At 40.9% G+C, this 15,391-nt stretch overlaps 1 protein-coding gene across 1 annotated transcript; it reads right to left on the minus strand.

The window, feature by feature from the left end:
* Window positions 1-310: 310 nt before the first annotated feature.
* Window positions 311-14,033, minus strand: si:ch211-235m3.5 (BICD family-like cargo adapter 2). Its single transcript, XM_067247063.1, has 10 exons — window positions 13,650-14,033; window positions 12,180-12,395; window positions 7,775-7,891; window positions 7,409-7,555; window positions 6,586-6,759; window positions 4,761-4,925; window positions 3,953-4,030; window positions 3,231-3,340; window positions 2,647-2,767; window positions 311-2,097 (listed from the first exon to the last, which is right to left on the minus strand). Exons 1-10 carry the CDS (start codon window positions 13,893-13,895, stop codon window positions 1,861-1,863), a joined length of 1,611 nt encoding a protein of 536 aa, XP_067103164.1. The 5' UTR covers window positions 13,896-14,033; the 3' UTR covers window positions 311-1,860.
* Window positions 14,034-15,391: the final 1,358 nt, after the last annotated feature.

A 15,391-nucleotide genomic window follows, 5' to 3' on the forward strand; every position in this document is an offset into this window, starting at 1 on the left:
ATCACATGGAAGGACTGAATAAAAACTGGAATGCGTAGGGGCCCAACTGACCAAATGCTCTGGAATGCCTCCTGAAAGTGAAAGTTTGGCTTAGAAAAAACTACACTCAAAGTACACTACTACAATCAAATTAGTTGTAAGTAACCTGGTGAGTTGGGACAATCAGAGTGAGATAAATTCATACAGACACACATGAGCACAGTGCCATTGAAATGGTCAAGACTCATGACACATATGTAAGTGATTGGCCTGCAAAACATACAGTCTCTTAATTGACTTTTTGGACAGTAAATATGCCTGCGGGTCCTTATGAAAAAATTACTTTATTTTGCTATGGAATTGTGTGCTATTGTGTACTGTACGTGAATACATGTTCAACACCAAGTACAGTATCCATCATGATACAGAGATATATATTGAGCAGATATTAAAATGTTACATTTGTGTCCTTCTAAGGCTTTTTTGTTGTTGCATATTGTCAAAGTCAACTACCTGTATATATATGTGCAAGTACATTGTATGCATACTTGAATGCTGTCTTGTGTCCAAATAGCTATGACCTTGCTCCATGGAATGAATTGCCTTGTTCATCCAAAAGCTTCCAGTGATAAGTCAATATAAATACAGTACATCAAGCATTTAGTAAAATCTACATTTTCTCCATCTTTCAAATAGCGTATGACAATCAATTCAGCCATTACAATTGCAAAAAGAACAGTTACTATGTATAGAATACAATATCTTACATGCATTTCATTAAAGGGTTGTCAAATAGTGTCTCTCCCTAACATTAATATTAGCCATATAGAATAATTTCTGTTCATTTTGTTTCTGAATACATGATAGCTACATTCGCAAATCTTTTCACATCTTGACAGAATTCATAGTCATATGTCAATTAGAGGTATTATGTGATAGTTTAGATTTCTGCTGTGTATCTGGTCAGTTGAAATACAATGCAATTAAATGTGAATCACTCAATCATATACAGTACTATGGCCCAGCACAGTCTGACTATCAAGTCAAACTCTGCTTTAGTTAGTGTAAAAACAATAGTGTGAAAATACTGTTCCATTTTGTCACAAATATTGACATTACATTTACATTTAGCAGACGCTCTTCTCCAGAGCGACTTACAGTAAGTACAGGGACATCCTCCCCCGAGGCAAGCAGGGTGAAGTGCCTTGCCCAAGGACACAACGTAATTTGGCTTGGCCAGGAATCGAACTGGCAACCTTCAGATTACTAGCCCACTTCCCTAACCGCTCAGCCACCTGACTCCCATACAAATGTATGGTACATTTACAGTCTCAGGCACAAATGACTTTACAAATGAAACAAAATTATTATCATGAAACAAAAGGCACAACCTCCAAAATTATTTCTTAGTGATTCTCTGACCATGGTCATGTTTATTTAAACAGTTCACCCATGCCAGTACTTGGAAGGATGTCATTGACACATGGAAACCAAACCTTGAATCATCCAGCCCACTACAGTGAATTTAATGAATTATCTAGTGAAATAGAACAGAAGATGGGGTTGCCTGATGAGGTGAGTTACAAATAAGTTGTAGCTCAATTGATTTGTTGAATACAACTGAATTGTTGAAATGAACAGAATACAATAAGATGCCAGACTTCACTAGTGTTGTCCTTAATGGCTCAAATTTTTTTACAATGACCATGTGGAATCCTCTGAACTCAAGGACCACTACTGAGTCCTGGAACTGCTTGGCACTGTATCTACCACAACATCTAACCCCAGCAACCTAAAGCTGTAGTCCTTTCAGATCTAGACCTGCCAGCTGGTGTAAGTGGCTCCATGTGCCAGTCCTTTATGGAGAAGCACCAGCCTGGATTATTTGCCATGCTGTGCCACCTTGCCCCGTCTGAGCCAGTCCATCCAGGGGGATTGGGGCTTGTCCTGTCCAGCCTCTGAGGTCCACGATGGGGAGGAGGAGGGCTGACGGACCCTGGTGGAGGCCATGCTGGGCCTACGGAAGAAGGACATGGAGTTGGAGGGCGGCTTCTTCTGGACCTGCTCTGACTGCTGCTGGGTCCTCAGCTGTTGGTTGATAATGATCTGGATGTCATCCTGAAAGAAACAACAACTTTTGACAAAAAGCCACTGGACCTCTGAGACATTTCAAGATATGGCCATTAAATATGATACTAAATCTATTAGACTTTCTTATTAGGTTATCTATTTAATAGTCTGGCTTGAGGTTGAAAATGTAAGGCAATCCTAGTAAATGTATGGGACAATCTGGTAAATGTGTTGCACTATCTGCACATGGCCACTAGATGGCAGTAAGCCACCCAGCAGATGTCTTAGCTGGAACCATGACTCAGCAGTAGCAAGGTGCCCGGCCCCAGCCACACAGGCCACCTGTCAGTTATATTCCTCCAAACTGACAGGACTTTAAAAGGTTGTCCAAGTGTAGTCCCTGACCTCCAAGTAAAGACACTATGTGAGGGTAGCAATCTCTCTACAATGGTATGTGTCACTGAGAGCAAAACAAGGGAGAGAGAAACACACATAGAGAAAGACAGAGAGGTAGTGTGCAAACGTGAGAGAGAGAGAGAGAGAGAGAGAGAGAGAGAGAGAGAGAGAGAGAGAGAGAGAGACTCTTTAGGGACCTACCTGCCAGTCCTCCAGCTCCTGAGACAGCTCCAATTTGCGTTGGATGGCCTCCAGGAGCTGGTTGTTCAGACACATCATGTCACTCTTACTTCGAATTAGCTCTGCCTCCATCAAGTTCTTCCTACAGAACCCAAACAAAGGACAAAATGCATGTAAGTTCAAACAACAGCACTCAGCAAGACGGAGACGTTAATTCCTAACATCTCCTCAACCTAAACTGTACACATAATTCAGATTTTGGAGCAGAATGTACATGTAAACGATTTGAATTGGTTAAACTCACTCCTCACTATAAATACAGATCACCCGCGCAATTTAAGAGCTAGCTTTTTGGTGGCATAGCTGGTTAAAGCAACGTTTATAAAATTGGTAGTCAGAGGACCTGAGTTCAAACCCCAGTAAGGGCAAGATTGGGAGGAAGTGACACTGACGAGCTATGTGACAACATCTGTTACACACACAATTGAATGAGTTTGACAGTTGAACTGAAGGCAGTGAAATAAATCCCACTAGGAGTACTATCACTCTATATCTAGTATATGTATAAAAATTCCAAGACTTTTCTAAATGAAGAGGACACTGACTTTGTTATGGCTTCATCTCTGTCTCTGATGGCTTGCTGAACAACTCCTTCCTCTTGTCTGTTCCCAAGTTGGAGTCTCATTTTTGCGTTCTCCTCTTGCAGTTGTGAATTCTGTTTGAAGGAAGAAGGAGACAATCTAATACCATAGTAGCTTGGCTGTTCCAAAATATATCAGTTCTATATCAGTTTCTATAAAATATAGAAATGTGTGTAAAACATAAGGTGTGCAATGTATTAATACGTTTCGTTAAATACTGTAATGATGGGTTAAAACTGTACAGATGGCTGTCGCAGTCCTTCTTGGCCATTATAACCACAAGGTGGGGCACAAAGCATGATCACTAACATCAACTAACTTGTGTTGCAGTGGCTTTGGTGTCTGCTTTGTTAAGACTGAAATATACTATACACCCCAAATCAAGTGTGAATAGGATATCAAAGTGAAATGTCAGTCTCTGCTGTTTTTCAAGTACGTTTACCTAGCTCATACACTTGTATTATGGTATTTAGTATATACCTATATTAAGAGAAGATTCAGTAATCAAGACAAGTGGTTAAATTGATGAGGTACACCCGAAGAGAAAAATGTGGCTAAAAATCCTCAAACTAGCCTCGATCCAGAACTGAACTAGAGGTAGGGTGAACACAGAGACAACCAGGGCCTGATCACCCAGTCCGCCCCTGCAGGAGTCACGTGTTGGTTTAGCAGGGCCGTGCTGTTACCTGATCCCTCAGCTCCTGCACCATGCTTGGCTTCCCACACGGATCGCTCCCTCCGCTCACAAAGGCCGAATTCAGCTCCTGGGAGACACAAATGTTAGGGGAGAGATCCAGTGTCATCTGTTAGTTCTGTTGAGGTTTACACCTTTAAAAGAGTTTCTGTGTTGTTGCCTAGTTCTGTTCTGGCCTCCAGGAAGAACGGGGCAGTTGTTCAGTACAATGATAAGCTCAAATTACTGGTCGAAATGACAGATAAATACCATGAGCTACTGTTGTACAATACCCGTCTGTTTTTGTTCACTCACTGACTTGTGGAGGTTTCACCTTTGGTATAACCTTTGATTTACCAAGACATACTAGTTACAATCAGGAAATAACTAGTAGGATATAGTATAATTTGACTTCATTTCAATATCAACATCTGTCATCAGCTTAGTTACATGTAAATACTGAATTGGGAAAAACAATAGTTTTTAGACAGTAAAGTTGATTCTGTCCTAGTAAACCGGGTAAATTTGTGGTAAAACAATGAATTATAAATCGTTCTGCTTTCTAAGGATGATCTTTAGCCTTGACTTTACACAGTCACTGTATACCATTCTAAAGCACTGCACAATCTGAAACTACAGATCTCAAACAAAAGCCTACATAAAAACCTGCAAATATGCTACTGTGTTCCATTACACAAGCTGTGTGCTGATTAAAATAAAATATTTTAGATATATGGAAATATGGTGAATAGAACAAGGTCAGCCTTTTGTTGGCGTAGCCAGGTGGCATGGTTTCCGTGACACCATACACTATACCTCACCTGGAGGCTGTGGGTGTGTGCCAGGTATTGAGCTACACCCTTCAGCTGGAGTAGCATAGCCTGCGGTTCTTCCCCCTGACGTAAGACCCGTAACCCCTCTGGGTTCATCACTTTCTGGGTCAGAGGCAGTAGCAGCTCCAGGATGGTAGACAAGTCCTGGGCTATCTAGGAGAAGAGCATGATATAATTTGATTCAGATTTTTAAGACGTTACACAATGATGAGACAATAAGGACACAGTATCTCTATCCAACCATGACATTCCATTCAGAGAATGTTATTAATTTTCCAGGGAGTCCTGTTTTCTTCGGTTTAGGCTACATCACAAACATAAGGCAAGGTCATGATGGGCCACAGGTCATTGGGTTCAGGTGTACTGCCAGATAACAGTATGCACAGCTGAGATACCATTTCTTCCGTGTTGCCTAAATTTGTCTACTACCCTTTCATGTGTCAAGTTACTTTTAGAAAAAGAAATGTATGGAAAAAAGTGGGTTAAGGATATGAAAAACTAGGTTGTTTCTTTTTTTCTTAAATGTAATCCATTTTATCAAGGCACTTGAAACTAGACTTGAGAGCAACATGACATACATGTATAGGGTTCTTGCATGCACACACAAACACACACACACTGCTCACTTTCCTATCTCTCCATTTATCAGTCAAGGATGACAATATTAGTCTAAAGATAATGAGGGGCCTGTATTTGCATTCCAAACTATATGTGTATTACTATAACGCAGATGAGCATGTGTGATTGTAATAGACTGTAATAGTTAAATACAGTTTGTTTTTCTTTATCAACTGTAAATGTCGGGAGTCAGATGGCTGAGTGGTTAGGAGTCAGATGGCTGAGTGGTTAGGGAATCGGGCTAGTAATCTGAAGGTTGCAAGTTCGATTCTTGGCCGTGCAAAATGACGTTGTGTCCTTGGGAAAGGCACTTCACCCTACTTGCCTCGGGGGAATGTCCCTGTACTTACTGTAAGTCGCTCTGGATAAGAGCGTCTGCTAAATATGTAAATGTATATTATTCTTGTTAATGTGTTCATTTAGTCAGCCAGGAACATTCCACTAACATAGTTTCAACAAACAGGAAATGTAATAAATGACTCATGGGAGCAATATAATTTTTTCCCCTGGAACAAAACAAGCAGAAAAAAGGGAAGGGAAATATGTGGTATTTTCCTTCTAACTATTTCATTGTCTTATACTTATTGTTTAACAACATTCTCTAAATGAGTTGTTGACCCAACTCAGTACCATGCTCCATTGTGGTTTGGTGTCTTTGAAGTTTTCCTGTGCAGAGGTGCTATTTCACCTTGTCATGGAGAACTTGAACAGGATGTTTTATTGCTTTGGTAACAGCAGCTACAAAGATTACTATTTATTGTGGCACGGCTCAGATTAAAATTAATGTGTAACTTTGACATAGATACTTTTGTTTTGTTGTTCATGGTAAACTAAAAAACGAACTAACTGTGTTCTAAATCCTCTTCATGCAAAAGGCCCTGGCCAATATTTTTCACATTCCTTGAACTGAATGACTCACTGTAAACAAGAACCAAAACATAAATTGCCAGAGATGGATATCATTGCACCTGTCAGCCACAGTGACAAAGAAAGTAAATACGTCCTACATTAATCAATTCTGATGTTATTGTTTGTTCAACTAATCTGGTTCAATATCACGTGCCCTTACATTTATTGCTAGGTAAGCAAAGGGAAAGTACAGACAGCATTCATACTGTGTTTCCTGACCTACCTACAGTACTTTTATATTTAACTTTATACCTTTTTCCTGACCTGTGTTTCACAATGTTCTTACCTGCTCTCTACTGCCAATGGTCTCCAGACTAGTCTCTAGTTCAGACAGTAGGGAAGTGTCTCCACGGTTACAGCTCTCCTGAATGGACACCTCCTCCTGCAGCTCTTCCACCTGGGCCTGCAGCTCCTGGGAGCGATCCCTGGCTGCCTCCACCTCCCTCCATGCCTCCGTCAGCTTAACGGACAGATGGACAACAGGGAGATGAACAGGTAGACAGGTAAACAGACAGATGGGCAGCAGACAGACAGATGTACAGACAAACACACCCGCACAAACAAGACATACACAGTTTCAGGTCAGTATATTGTACCTATCAATTGGATCCTTTGAAAATAATACAAAATGTTCCTTCACAAGGGCATCTATCAAATCACTTATAATATATGTATTTATGGAGCTATCCATGTACATGTGTAGTGTAATGTATTATGTCATGAAAGCATATAATATATCTTAAATGTTACACCAAGCAATACATAAACAAATAGGGCTCGAGAGAGAAATCCTGACATGCCAGATTCCAGCCTCCAGTCTCACATGAAACTCTACGACAAGTGTGGAATCCTGCCTTGCTGGTTGTAGATACAATGAGAGGGATGAGGTGATTGTTCACTGCTTTCCACCACAGAACTGACCCCTGTTGTTCAGGCTGACAGTAAAATTCCTCTGTAAGAGAGGCATATTACCTCTCAGACCCTCTGTTTCCAGACAGCCATGTTAAGTGCTGTTAGTTTGTGTACATTGGTTCTAAGGTAAGCTTTCGGGTTACTAGCTGCATGTTGTTTGGCAACATGTAGGTGACCTAGTGTGTGTGTGTCTGCACCTGTTGGCTCTGGTGTTGGTTGTGTTGGTCCTGCAGTGCAAGCCGGGTGTGTAGGGAGGCAAGGCTATCACGCAGGTCTGCGTTCTCCTGACACACACTGTTCAGACGCTCCTCCAGGGCCTGCTCTCTCTGTGTGAGACGAACAACCTGGACACACACAGGGAAACAGAGACAGATCCATCAGCACGCACACAGAAAACGTTCACATAATGGGATTTGTTTTGGCTCCGTAGCGTGTGGATGCGGGAAGCGAAACTCGGGATGTGTGTGTGTGGATGTGTATTTGAGCAGGTGCGTGTCCGTCTGATACCGTGTGTGAGAGTTTGCGCTGTGCTTTCACGTGTGAGTGGATGCACACGTGCCCACCTGCTCCCTCATGGCGCTCAGCAGCTCCTCGTCCTGAGGCCTGCTTTGGCTCCCTTGCCTGAGCTCATGTTTCAGGACCTGGAGCTCACCGGTCATTGCTCTCTCCACCTCCATTGCCTGGCCAGCGAGAGACAGAAATAACATAAATGATGGAGGGACCCCAAGTGAAAGACGTGAGACATGCAGAGAAGGACAGGTGAGCTTAGGGACAGAGGGCTCAAGGGTTAGGAGAGACTAGATGAAATACCCAAGACCACCACTGCCAGTGTAAGCTTCTACATATTAGGTACATTGTTTCTGAGATAGACATCTGAGAGAGGTATGAGACATGAATCAATGTTACTGTATTATGCGATTTCATGGAGAAAGACATTATTATCCTGGAAATAAATATCCTGACAGTGTAAGATTCTAATGCTGCAAGCCATGTGGAAAATGAAAAGAAGATCACATTCTGCAGTGGAATCAGAGGAATTGCCTTTGCCTCAAGCACATGAATGCATGTTCTCATATAAAAATAACAAGAAATGTCTTCTGGCTGGACATTTTGAACTGTGAACTGCAAGATGGGATTTGAGCAATTATTGACTTCCCAATACAGACACATGCCTTTGTGAAAGTTTTGAGCGTACTAAACACTACAAGCGAGACAGGAATCTGTGAGGGCTGTGCCAGTTCTTCAGCAACTCAGCTCTCCCTGGAGCCCTGGTCCTGACTCAGCAGTTGGCCGGGCGCTGTCAGGTCCCATCACACACACACAATACAGGATGAAAGAACCAGGGCAGATGAAGCGGGGCATCTTGGTATTGGCAATGACATCATCATGCCACATTAGGCAAATATGTATGAACAAAACTTGGGGGATAAGGGCAGTGTGGTTGTCCGTGTGTGTGTTTTTGTCTTTGTTGGTGTGTGTATGGCGTGGGGAGGAGGGGGGGCGCTAATGAACACCCATAGAATGAAACAGAACAAAGCACATAGACACTGTAGGAGGTGTGGCAGGGACGCACGCTTGCGTCAATCGGTTGCCCCCCAACTCCGCCCCCTACTTGCCAATATGAATCCTACCCACAATAGAATAAGCCACCCACTGGGAATCCACAGAGTCAGAGTAGGGACGCTACGTTTGTTAGGGACACAAAGCCAAGCACAACACCCCCCTTAAAGAGGCCCAATCCCTGACCTATCACCACTCAAACAGTGATGAGCACAGCAGCTGACTCCCCCAGCAGTAATCGGACATTCAGGGACCCCTCTCAGAGAGTGACCAAGCATAGTGCTCCCCTGGGATGAAGGGATCATACATGTGAGGAACAGCCTCAAAGAGAGAAAGATTCCTATCTCTCAGTTTTTTTGGGCTTGATTTATCTCTCCATTGCTTCCCTCTTTAAATTGAATGACGCGCTCTGGGTCAAAAGTGAAATAAGGGCCCCCAAATGGGTGTCTTGTTTTACATAAACGGAAAGCAGTTTGACAGGTGTTAATTTTAGGAAAATACATCCTGTTGAATGTGATAGTGTTTGAAGCCAAGGTGAAGAAGTGGACACACAGCTAGACAGCATATTCTTCATACACAGATGTTAACAAATTATATATATTTTTTAACCGTATTTGGATCGGAAACAATATTTGACTTGAAGTACACTGGCCATATAGCTGATAAACGATTATCACATAATTTAAGAAAATGTTCTATAACAATACTCATGTTCACTTTCCTTATATTGCAATATATCATTAACCAAATAATCCCTTGCAATGGCCTTGTCTGTGGGAAGGATCGTCCAAGAAAATGACTTGTGAGGAATGGAACGTGATGTTTGATGCAAGCCCAGATGTTGCTTACATTTCTGGCTTATCAGTTACCACCCAACTCCCTTTCTGGTTAACGCTGCATAAGCAATAGAGTATTTACTTGAAATTAGCAACTGTGTGTACAGAATAAACAATATCCGTGTCTTTTAATTTTTGGTTAAACACTGACTGCATCATTCTCTACTGTACTAATCTTCTGTTCCTGTTCCACAATATTTATAATTAGATTGCACTTTTCAGTTCCCAGGAAAGTCCTCATAAAATCTTTTGCAACACGTAAATGAATGAAGTTAATACTGGAAAATTCACAGTGGCAGAAAGAAATGTCAGCAATTCTTTTGCATCATTGTAATCATTAAAGAAAAACTCATCATCCAAGTCATAATCAACCAAAACATTGAAAGTACCTGGCATGCAAAATGTTATGTTTCTTTTACCTCAAGAACTGTTTTAATGACATTCACAGTCAGTTGGAAAGCCCATAACAGACTGGCAGATCAACATTGATTTTGCAGATACATCCCTTTTCAACAACCACTGTAAGAATATTATAGGTCTAAAAATATATAACTATAACAAGACTCATCTTGTTTGTTAACTGTTCATTTGAAATTTGGTGGTAAAAATGATGAATCATCGCTCTCACATTACAGCTGAAATATGTATACGTTTCCCTGTCATGCTCTGACTAAATCTACCCACCCAACCCTAAACAAGCACAAGTCAGCTAAGCCCTTTACACAATTCCATCCATATACGACAATACAGACATACGCTTTTATGGATGTACAGTATGTGTTGGATACTCTGTGGTACAGCCCAAAATAAGAATTATATGCATATACTGTATTTATCCAGATCAAGAATTTCCACGAGGACCATCTCTCTCATAAAAACAAAGAGTAGTTATTCATATACACTCCTCCTTATCTCCCACACGTACGCCCACACACCGATACACAACACATGCGCTCACACACACACCTGGTAAGATGGGCACGACCACTCACGTCGCCTGGGCTGGTACTGAGGAACACGCCATTGCTCTTCAATTCAGGGAAATCTCAGACTATCTTAAACTGTTGTGTGACTTTTACAGTTAAACAGAGTCCAGAGTCAACCATGGTGGCAGCCTGCCAGCCAAGTAAACCCAAATCTCTGCTTCCGCCTTTCTTCAGAGCTTAGTAAATTGACTTTTTCCTGCATGACAAAATGAACTCACGGGGGACCGTCAGTAATTCCACAGAAACTCACATCATCAGACCACACGGATCTGGAATTAAAATGTTGCTTCCCCTATCTGAAGGTGACTTGAGTCATAGAGGGTTGTACAACCTTTCTCTAAGACACGTAAGTGAGCTCAAGTTAGCCATTTAACTTTCATACTTAGGAAAATATAAGATGCCAAGCAACAAAGGTGGTCAGTCATGTGTTTCGTTCACCCAAGTTTACGTCACAACCCTAAAGTTAAGGAAAACAACCTCCTCTTGGCAGACTGATACTAGCAGCCCACTCAGGGCTATCTAACCAAGTGCAATATAACTTTCAGGCAATCAATTTTTTCTTGCTGAAATGATAGGTTGAAACAGATTTCAAGTTGTGATTTGCACTTAAAAACACAGCTACTATGCAGTGTACCTAAGTTTAATTTAGTTGAACACATACCTTAAGTGTTCTCAGAAGAGTGGAATTAACAAAAATGAGGCATTTAAAAGAATTAACCAGATTGAATAATTAAAAACCACCTGACAGCTGTGTCCTCTGTACTGTATGACTGCCACAGCCACATGGCTCACACGGTACACAGACTTGCAGTCAAAATGTCTTGGTTGAAGTCAGCTCTATATTTTAGTAGCTGAAGAGCAGTTTGAACTCAAAAGGGAGATGAGTGAGATTCATAAAAATATTATAGCACTTAGCATTTCTTAATGATGAATTGATATCCTTAATTTTCCTCAGAAACCACACTGTCAACTATCTGCCCCAGATCAGTATTCATATTGAGCCACTGTCCATATTTACTGAGTCTTTTTACTTGTTTGCATGAATGTTTACAGTCTCAGTCTCTAAATCTATTATTTTCCTAAAGCATACTACTTTGGTCTACTTACTTATGTAATAACCAAGTGATGTATTTAATTGTCACTGGTCCTTTTAATCTAAGGACCAGTGCTAAAGCAGATATGCACATGCTTCTTATCTGCCTGTTATTGCTTATATTCTGTACACAGTGTTTTCTGACAGGCCTTGGACTGAGTCACATCTGGTTTTGGCCTTGCTATATACCAAGGTTGCTTGTTCAGTACATTTGGTTTCAGTGAATGGATTGGGTAACACACCCGTCTTATCAGGTCTGGCTCAAGACCAGAGTATCATAGACAAGACTTGAGTGTTTCTTTCAACAAGGCTCATGTGCTGCTGCATGAGTACCTTACCTTTACCTTCACCTTATTCCATTGTGTCTTTGATAAGCAAACTTTTAATGTGTTACCTGAGAAATATCCCCAATAACAAAAGAGTCTGGCCGCAAAACACAGAATTCCTTGAGGAATCTCAAACCATTTCTAATTCCCATTTCAAAGTGACTCACGGTGTTCAGCTGCTCTCTAAGGCGTTGCGTATGTTCTTGGTGCTCCTGCTGGGCCCTGGTCATGTCTCTCTCTGATGTGCTCAGGGCCTGGGTCAGCTGCTCCACCTGGACACTCAGCTCCCTCACGTCCCTCTCCAGGTCCCCCACCTGGCTCTCCCACAGGGACTGACAGCCCTCCAGCTTCAACCTCAGATCATGTTTGCCCTGCTCCAGCTCCTGAAGGGCAACACATACACATACTGTATATGTACAGCATTAAACCACTGATTACCACTGAATTGACATACAGGCTACTATTAGTATGTCTACTATTAGTACAAGAAAACCCTTTTTATTTTATTTGGGTATAACAGGGAAACATTGTAACATTGAATCAATAGTCGGTTTGCCAAACTTTACTGAATTTGATTGATGAGATGAATAAAGATGAAAATCTTGTGTACCAAGAACCGACAGTGTTGATAGTTGGCCATAATGATAATGACATAACCTCACGTGGGTGTGATCAACTTTAAAATAAGAGTGCACAATGGTTCTCATTTTAATGATCATCTTAGAAACTCCATCTTTGTCTTACCGCTCTGTGGCCCTCACTCAAGCAATACAGTAGATCACTTCACACATCAGTATTTATGTCTTTATAAGATCTCCTGTGGATTTGTCTGTGAGCGTATGGCCATGCTAGTTAGATCAATTATGAGCTACAACCAAATAAGCTTCACCACACAGGGCCACATAAAGTGAGGAGTTTCAATAATATTGAACATAACATAATGTGAGCAGTGAAAAGCAAATATAAGGTTAGTAACTCTTAATTATAATAACTGCAGCCAATAAATTGGCTTGGTGAACACAGAGCAGAAGAAATGTGTTTCTGTCAGAAAATCAATTATGGTTTAAAAAAAATAATTTTTGGTGTCCAACATTGTATAGAAACAGACAGCAGACATACATACATAAAAGACTACTTTAGCATCTTGAGTTATATTATCTTATGTATTTGCAACATGCTCAAGGCCCATGAGGATACTATACAAGAGGAATGTGATATTGGCATACATTTCCCCAAAAGCTTCAACTGTGCTGACAAAATAACAGAAAATACGAGTGGTTTAGGCAACTGTAGCCTACATAATGTTTATCCTGAAATACAGGGTGGCACTAATGGAAAACTTCAACCCAAGAAAAATTGTTGTGGATAATACAACGTTTCTAGTTAAATTTAAACTCTTGACCTGTAAACCTGTATTTGATAAGCCAGTAGCCTTTGTTTATCTGCTTTGCTATTGATACATACGTTATTCATAGCCTACTGTTTGTAACAACTGTAACAACACATAAACAGTCAAGCACACAAACCGGCTCAGTGTTTATCTGAGACGTCATCCTGACATCGATCTAATTTGATGGTTAAATTTTGTATAAAATGTTACTGTACAAATAGGTTACATACGTCTTGATTTATCTTACCTCAAATTTGTCTGCGTATTGTTCATGAATAGTTTGGCTCTCTTCTTTTAACTGACGATTTTCCAAAAGCAATGCGTTTCCCAGCTGCGCTGCCAAAATAACCTCTTCCTCCTTTTGTTTCAAAGCAGCTAAAAGTTCACTGGGGTCTTGATAATTTGTTATTTCCTCTGTGTCATAATCGAAATAGAAATCATCTTCCAATTCCATTTTCTTCGATTTAAACCCCCAGTCACCAAGCCGATTCATATTTGTTTTTATATTGAACAATACAACGTTCCCTTTGATGAAGTTAAATAGATATAAACTCTTAACATTATCCCGACTTCGGCTAAACCTAGCTGATCGATTAATCCGTATTCATCTGTTGCCAAAACCACCTGCTTGCATTTCCGCCGTCTTTGAACGAATGAACCTGTGAAGTGATAACCCTGCCTCTCGAGCATGAGTGAAAGTAGGCTGGTCCCTTGTCCCTTGCAGGTGACGGGCTCCCAGAGGATTCTGTGGACAATAAACCATTGCGTCGTCCATCAGTTGCCTCCCTAAGTTTGACATTCATGACTGACAAGGCGCATGCTCTATAACAAACAAATTGTTTTGCAATCAGGCTTTTATGGGTTAAAAATATGTATAATATAGTAGGCTACATACTATATGTACATGTATTCAAAAACGTTGTAAATTAATTCATGGTCTCTTTCCTGCCAAGTACAGCTTCTGTGAATGGCACTCTGCTGGATATAGTCTGGGGCTGCAGCCAGTGTCCACATGAACTAAGTATCTCTCTCTATTGTGTTGAACCACCAGGGGTCAAAGGTCAGCCCCCATTGGGCTTTAAGGAGCAGGGGGCAGCGGCACTAGAATAAAAGACACAGCATCTTGACACATGGCATGCACATTGTTTTCTAGGAAGGCCATGGCATCTGTACATATGGCTACGGGGGTGAACCCTAACACAGAGAGACTGTATATCAAGGCTTGTCCGCCTGCATTAACCATTGTCCCCATTGTCTCTGTTCAATGTGTAAGCTTGTGGTGATTAAAGGGAGTGTGCCTTAAGCATGACAGGATGCCACACTTGTGGCCTGAGTAGCAAACAAGGACAGGAGGTCAGAGCAGTTTACAGAGTCTAAGTATAGCTGAAGCCACATGAATCATCTAACTAACAATCATTATAGTAATTGGTTGGTTCAGCAAACTTTGAAACAAGCTGGTTGTGATTTATAAAATTCATAGATGTACTGTATAGTGTATGTGTCTCATAAATGATCAATTCATTAAAATACATTCCAACACCCTGAACTACCCTGCACCAAATGTCTACTACCCCCAAACCTTGATGCAATGGTCATATTATATTTTAGGTATAATGTTTGTCTATTATTTAAGATCAGTTTACAGTTTTTTCTAGACTGAATTGAACAAAATGCTATTTCAAGTTCAAATGGTCACTAGATCTGAACTATTATGCAGTTATAGCATCTACAGTAAATAAGGAAAAGTTCAAGGAGGACCTCTAGTGGCGAATTTTGTAAATGTTTCCTTATAAAAACTCTACATATTAGTATTCCTTAGATTTGACGTAATGATTAGCCTTTTAACTCAGTTTAACCAGAACCAGAGAAGAGATGTATTTTATTTTCTATTCTCTCCAAATGCTGAAGGATTGCCACACAATTATGCATAGCCTAAAAATACAAGTATTTTCTTGTTTTGGCAACCTGGAACGTCTACAGTCCTCGAAA

Source organism: Osmerus mordax, chromosome 11 (genome assembly GCF_038355195.1).
Source record: "Osmerus mordax isolate fOsmMor3 chromosome 11, fOsmMor3.pri, whole genome shotgun sequence".
NCBI lineage: Eukaryota > Metazoa > Chordata > Actinopteri > Osmeriformes > Osmeridae > Osmerus > Osmerus mordax.

Bases quoted from the DNA above. Each gene is read 5' to 3' on its own strand.
- si:ch211-235m3.5 (XM_067247063.1), bottom strand. From the start codon at position 13,895: ATGAATCGGCTTGGTGACTGGGGGTTTAAATCGAAGAAAATGGAATTG. The intron at 7,556-7,774 runs GTGGGCACGTGT...GTGTGTGTCCAG, and splicing joins TGAGCGCCATGAGGGAGCAG to GTTGTTCGTCTCACACAGAG. The intron at 4,926-6,585 runs GTAAGAACATTG...CTCTTCTCCTAG, and splicing joins CCATTGGCAGTAGAGAGCAG to ATAGCCCAGGACTTGTCTAC.